General features: G+C 48.0%; 1 protein-coding gene across 1 annotated transcript in view; it reads right to left on the reverse strand.

Annotated features, from left to right (window-relative positions):
• The window catches only part of CDON (cell adhesion associated, oncogene regulated), a 39,044-nt gene that overhangs the window by 8,108 nt on the left and 24,334 nt on the right, over positions 1–6,602 (reverse strand). The window contains exons 13-16 of the mRNA XM_035897491.1: positions 5,996–6,118; positions 4,309–4,536; positions 2,924–3,198; positions 411–490 (exon numbers count right to left, since the gene is read on the reverse strand). Of these exons, the coding sequence (XP_035753384.1) occupies positions 411–490; positions 2,924–3,198; positions 4,309–4,536; positions 5,996–6,118 (706 nt within the window). The remainder of the gene's footprint in view (positions 1–410; positions 491–2,923; positions 3,199–4,308; positions 4,537–5,995; positions 6,119–6,602) is intronic.

A 6,602-nucleotide genomic window follows, 5' to 3' on the forward strand; every position in this document is an offset into this window, starting at 1 on the left:
GTGTTAGGAGGAGGGGCGTCGTGGAAGCGAAGCCGCGACTCTGGTTCGTGGCTCTGCTTAAGAGAACGGCAGGAAATGTAAAATACAGAAGAGCAATTAAATCCTCCTTGACAAACTCCATATGGAACGATTTTGTTATCTCAAAACTGAAGAAAACACAGGAAATACGGTTTAAAAAAAAAAATAAAAAATAATCCAGTGCCCAACCTGCCTCGCTTCCTAGAGCGCATCGGAGGAACGCGTTGAGCAAAACGAGCTCTGGGGGTTTAGTAACGCGATTGATTCCATCCCAGAGAGGACACCGAGCTCCTCCGCGCCCTCGGCGGGGACTCGAGCTCTCGGCGTTTGTTTGCCCCAGCTTGAACGCCGCGCGCGGGGCTCCCCCCGCCTTCGCCCCCGTCTCACGTCACCTGTTGTTGTTCCGACAGTTTCGGCAATTGATGCACTCCGAGGGGTCAGCCTGCGGCACTGCCGTGTACATCCCGCCGCCCTGCAGCAGGAGGGATTAAAAAACACAACACGACACAGAATTAAGGTCAGGCGCTACTCCGAGCGCCGCCGGGAAGGGGGTCCAGCTCCAAGCCCCGTCGCTGTGTTCCCAAGCCCCAGTCACCGCATCAATCTTCAGATCCGCGCCCCCGCAAGGCGGGCGCAACACTGCGCTATTGTACAAAGCCGGGCGGAGGGGGCTTTGCCAGCCTGTGTGTCAGAAGAAAAGTAAATAACGGCAGCTTAGACAAGTATGTGGTAATTTCCCTGGTCTGTTTTCGGCTTAATACGCTCAGGTTTAATTGAATAAACACGCTGTAAATATGTTTATTTTTAACACTGATGACAGACATGAAAGCAAATCGCTGTTCGTTAGCAAACGGTGCCCGTTTGGGGAGACGGAGCATTACAGTTGCAGGGCTGATGTCACAACATAAACCCATCCCACTTTCCTGCAATTACTCCGATTAGATCAGTTTACCTCGCTACACTGATTTTTGAAACATTTAATATTTTTACAGATGGGGTAATTCCTTAGCCAGCAATGACTCTGGGTGAGAGGGATTTTGTGTTGTTGGTTTTGGCTGGAGGGGCCATTACAAGCGAGTAAAAATGCCCAGATTAACACATACCTCATTGTTAAGGACCAGGCGGACACCGATGCGGGAGCCGCTGGAAAACGGCGCTGCGGGGCCGGGCTACCTCGCCGCCTTCCAGGAGGGGAGCCCGTTTGGGAAAGCTCACCTGATTTTTGAGGTTTCAAGTGGTAGGTAACATCTAACGGTGCCTATTTCTGCCAAAACAGGGCTTACCCTGAAGTTTTTGAGGCCTCTCGGTGCGATAGGGAGCACTGAGGAAATGCCTAATTAGTCTTGATTGCCATCCTGGCCAGTTTCTCTCTTCCTCATTTAGCCCAATCAATGAAACAATAAAGAGAGTCCTAACGAGGATGAGAACATCCTGTTCCTCTGTGCTGCCTCACCCCGTGTGCCAGTCCCGCTCCTTCTACGTGGGAAGAGATTGCGTGACTCAAACTTTCTCTCAAACATGGGGTGGGGGGAGGAAGAAAAACCCCAACCCCATCAATGATTCGCAACGAGACAGCGGCGCTGCGTGTCCCATCTCGCGGCTCGGAGGAGCTCCAAGCACCGAGACCTGTGTTACCACATGCACGCTTCCTTCCTTCCAAAAAAATAAGAAGTTAAAAAAAAAACCAAAACCAAACCATACAAAATAGGAGGGACAAAACATCAAGGCAAGCCCCCAAACCTTCTCACGGGCAAGCTTTTGAGCACTGCAAAATCCTCCCTTCCTGAGGACTTGTCCAGCTGGGGGCTTCTGGAGTCTGGGGAGGTTGAAGAGGTCCAACACCCACGGCTTGGGCCTCGGTTGCTCTTGAAAGCAACCAAAAAAACCTGGCGCTTCTCGCTACGTGAGCAGACCCAAAGAGAGAATCAGGTGAAGAACCAACTGGTCTGGACTCCGCGCTGGAGTTAACTGAAGTGGCAACTACTGTGCAAGTGCTAATTTGTTGTTCAATAAAACAAAGTGCTTGTGTTCAATTACTAACACAAACAATAGCCCCATTTTTTTTCCCTCCAGAAACAGCATGGGTTATTCAGACTTTTGAACTTTTTCTTTCAGTTTTCCTGGGCAATGTTCACAGTTTTGAGTAAGTTTAGTAAGTTTGAATGCAAGCCATCTGTTTCCATAGACAATAATGAAATCATTATTCTCTCTTGGAAACGGGACACATTTCAGCAAATGAAGTATTTTTCCACAGCATACAAAGGCTGGATCCCAGACTTAAATTAGGTTTTAATTTTATTTTAAATTTCAAAACAAAAAAATGAGCCTGTCTCAGTCACAAGCAAGAGACTGGGGGGGAAAAAATAAAATAAAATAAAATAAAATAAAAGACAGCGTTATTACGTTGCTGCATTTCAAGATGTATGGGGCATTTTATTTTATGGAACCTCCTGCTACATTCGTGCTTTGCCATAATTAATAGCATTGCTTAGAGTTACAGATCTGAAACAGGTGGGGGAAAAACGGGTGATCCATAAAGCTGCAGAATAAGCAGCTATAATTAAATCTATTTAACTTGAAGATTGAGAAATACCATATGTACGAGTAAAGTATCTCAGCCCAGGACTGAAGCATTCTCAGAGCTTACATGCTGTTAGGAGGAGGGTAGAGGCAGATTTCCCAGAGTAAGTGGAATTCTTGCTGTCATCTGATATTCTCAAATGAAAACCATGATGTTTGTATCAGAAATATCAGCCCAGTTGCTTCCTCTGGGATAAGTAATTTAGTGGAACTGGCTGTTATCAATGGGTGAGTGTTTCCCCCACCCGAATTAAGTCTGCTTCCACAACCTCTGAATAAATCCCAAGGTCTAGGCTGAGCCTTCCGCCCAGCGTTAAGAACTTACGTTCACAAGATGGTGGGGATGTTCGTAGTCCACGTGCGTCCTGGACAGGGAGTTGGTGTGCCCTGGGTACAGCCCGGCTCCTCCGTTCATGATCCCATTAACTCCATTAGCAACTTTATGATGGACGTGCGGACAGCCGTTGCCGAGGCCGCCGTTGCTTATGAAGCTTCCGTGGATGCTGCCGTTGACTCGGCTCGTGCCGGGTAAGGTTGTGTACTCAATCATTTGCCCGTTGATATCCGTCCCTTGATAGAGGTAGCCAGGAGGGTCATATTCTGCAAAAGACATTACCCCTGAAAGCATGTTTACTGCCAAAGGAGAACTTAAACGAGCGTCTCCAAGAAACAAAAGAAGCTTATTTTCTCTTTCTACAGCTTTTGTAAATTAACTGTAGTATCTCAGTGCTCAGTATACAAATGTAGAAATGGAAAACAGCCACATCCGGGAGAACAGACTGGGAACGCTGGTCTGAAAGGACTCGGCTGACGTTAGTCACCATGAAGAGCACCCTAAAACCAGGCCCTTTGTGTAATCAATAGGTCCTCTGCTATCTGCTACGAACTCCTTCCAGAAAATATCTCTGGGCCGCAGCTGAAGACACTACCTTATCTCTCACAAGAAGTTTTGTTTCATTCCTCTTTGTCAGAGAGTAAGGCCATTTAAAAATAACCACAGGCTGTGGCAAGAGCAAGGCTGATGTCGTCATCAGGATCCTGATGTCGGCATCAGGATCAGAGAAGGGATGGCTGAAGGGATTCGGCTGGCACGGAATCGGGTACAGAGCGCCTTGCAGAGCGCGCTTAAGCTCCAACGCGTCCGCTCAAGGCTCCTACTTGCACGCTGGCGGGTTTTCCTTATTAACAACTCTCTAAAAGACTTGGACATTGAACTCCGTTTTACTGTGAAGGGAATGAGAGGCAACAAGGGACTTGTCCTCCAAGTGCTGCAAGTTCTTTTTCTCTCTTTTTCTTATACACAAGAGAGGGAGATCTGGGCTTTAAGTCTCCACGTTTTAACGAGTCCTTGTGATTATACACAAGTTCTGCCATTGCAATCAGCAAAAATCTGTGCAGGTGCTTGAAGTTCAACATAAGCTGAAGGAACTTTGCCTGGGAATTTCACAAACCCTTCTCGGGGTGAAACTGCAGCACAACCGTGCAGCAACGCAGTGAGCGTCAACACAAAGAAACGGAGACATTGATGCTCTTAAAAAAAACCAAACCCCACATCTTCACCCAAGGCACGCCTAGAAAGTACAAGTCCCTAAATAAATGCCAGTTGGCTTACAACAGGAAACCGCTTCCCGTTCATAAAACGTCACAGGAACGTTACTAGTTTTGCTCCGATAATACTTTCGTCATGAAGGGAAGCCAGAAACAACTCACTCTGCATGGCGTTTTGCTGGCGGTTCTTCCAGAGGCACATGGCAATGAAAACGATGAGAATGAGGACCATCACCCCAAGGACGCAGCCCACGATCAAGTACAGCATGTCACTGCTCCGAACGGGGCCGTTGGAAGGCCCAGCTCCGCTTCCCCCAACCCGGTCGGGGGGATTCGGTGGCGTACTCAGGTCCTTCGCTGGATATTCGGATGCTCCCGGCGTGCGTTTCACTGGATGAAATGAGAGACAAGGACGGGTACGTTCGCTAAATGCGTTTTTGGAATGTGTTTTTGTTACGAAACGAAGGTAATTACTGCTGAGTTAGAATCCCAATGCCTCAAAGAGAAAGCTTCCAAGTCAATATTAAAACCTGTAACGAGAAGGCCAACTGCTATTGGGTAATAACTATTTGCCTTGGAAAATGGTTATTATCCAGCTCGCTAACCCTCTCATTGAGGTCACTCGAAACTTTAACGAGCAACTCGCCGTACGCATGGCTAGAATGGCACTAGCTCCTGACTTGAAAGAGCGCAAATCTTTCCACTTCTGAGGTCAGGAAAAACCACAACGTGCATTTCTATCGCCTAACCGCTGCCAGATGACCTACTTCTATCTGGTGTGAACCCCCTTAACCCCATTTCCAAAACCATACTCCTGAAGATACTAAGAGCTGAACAGAAAATCACCGAAAACGAGATGCTAGTTAACCCGGGAATTAAATTTACAGCCACAGCTCAGATTCATTCCATTTGGCGCTAAAAACCCAGAAGAGGTGCCTGGCTTAGGAGCGAAGCTGGTCAGAGATTCGCAAGCACCTCCACGCAGATACGTTGGATAAGCTGGGTCACCCCCGCGAGCCTGGAGGAGATGCATTTTAAGGAGCAGTCGGCACGAAGGGCAGCTTACATCGCCAGCTTTAAAATTAGGGAAGAAAGTTCTACTCCTTGCAGGAGGAAGGCCAACCGTGCGCCCAGCCTTGGCGCCCTGCAGCTCCTAGCCCTTTTTTTGAGGGCTTTGCTACTAACTGAGCTAAATTTTGATGCTTCCGCTCCTAGAGGGTTTTTTCTCTTTTTTTTAAAAAATGTTTTTTCGTAGCGCTGCATTTGAAGTTTGCTGTCTGCATTTTCCCTTCACAGCCTTACTTGGTTTTAGAGATTAAAGGAGACAGGAATCCTTCGCAAAATAAATGCGACTGCCGTATCTGACACTTCCAGGGAACAGCACAAACTTTGTGCCAGAGGCACGCAGGATTAGTGATGGAGGCAGCCAACATAACCATCAATTGCTGTGGCCTGCACTTATACAACGCGTCACAGAGCCCCGAAGACATAAAACAGACGTACAAATCAATTCTGTCATCCTCAGGAGCATGGTTGTCTCCTAGGGAGAGGCTATCAGCACAATAAAAAAAAAAAGAAAAAACCCAACCCAGGACAACAATATTATCTCTTAGGCCTGGCAAATCTGCAGAGATTTGCTAAGAGCCTCTCTCGGGAGCACAACGTATCGGTTTCCGTATGCTCAAAACAATCCCAGCTTCGGAAGACAAAACAATCCTCCAAAACATTCCAGAAAGTTACGGTCTTCGTCACGGCCGACTCTTGCGCTGCAAAAAACCAACCTCAACGCAGCGGCGATTTCGCGCTGCAAACCGCCACCCCCGGCTGGACGCGCTAGGCCGGCGCTCACCTTTGGTTTCGCAGATCATCACGTTGCTGTACTCGCTTTCACCGCCTTCGTTATAGCACTGCATTTTAATGTCGTAAGATGTTTCTGGCTGCAGGTGATTTATCAAGTGCCATTGCTTCGTACCTAGGGGGGAGGAAAAATATAAAAAAAAAGTCAGTCACCTGTATTTTGTTTACTCGCACAAGCCAGAATTAGGTAGGAGTATGTCGCAGCGTCTTTCTCTATAAAATGCAAGCTTTTCCTGTTGGCACAAAAGTCTTTATTAACCATTTATGGACTTATCTGAATCATAGAATCATGGAATGGTTTGGGTGGGAAGGGACCCCCAGAGGTCACCCAGCCCAACCCCCCTGCAGGAGCAGGGACACCTTGAACCACATCAGGTTGCTCACAGCCCCGGCCAACCTGGCCTGGAATGGTCCCAGGGATGGGCCCTCCACCCCCTCTCTGGGCAACCCCTGCCAGGGTTTCACCACCCTCATGGTAAAGAATTCCTTCCTTAGATCCAGCCTAAACCTACCCTGGTTTAGTTTCAAGCCATCCCCCCCCTTGTCCTGTCCCAGCTGGCCCTACTAAAAAGCTTGTCCCCCCCTTTCCTCTGGGCCCC

This window comes from Egretta garzetta, unplaced genomic scaffold (assembly GCF_000687185.1).
Source record: "Egretta garzetta isolate BGI_Z169 unplaced genomic scaffold, ASM68718v1 scaffold207, whole genome shotgun sequence".
In the NCBI taxonomy this organism is placed as follows: Eukaryota; Metazoa; Chordata; class Aves; order Pelecaniformes; family Ardeidae; genus Egretta; species Egretta garzetta.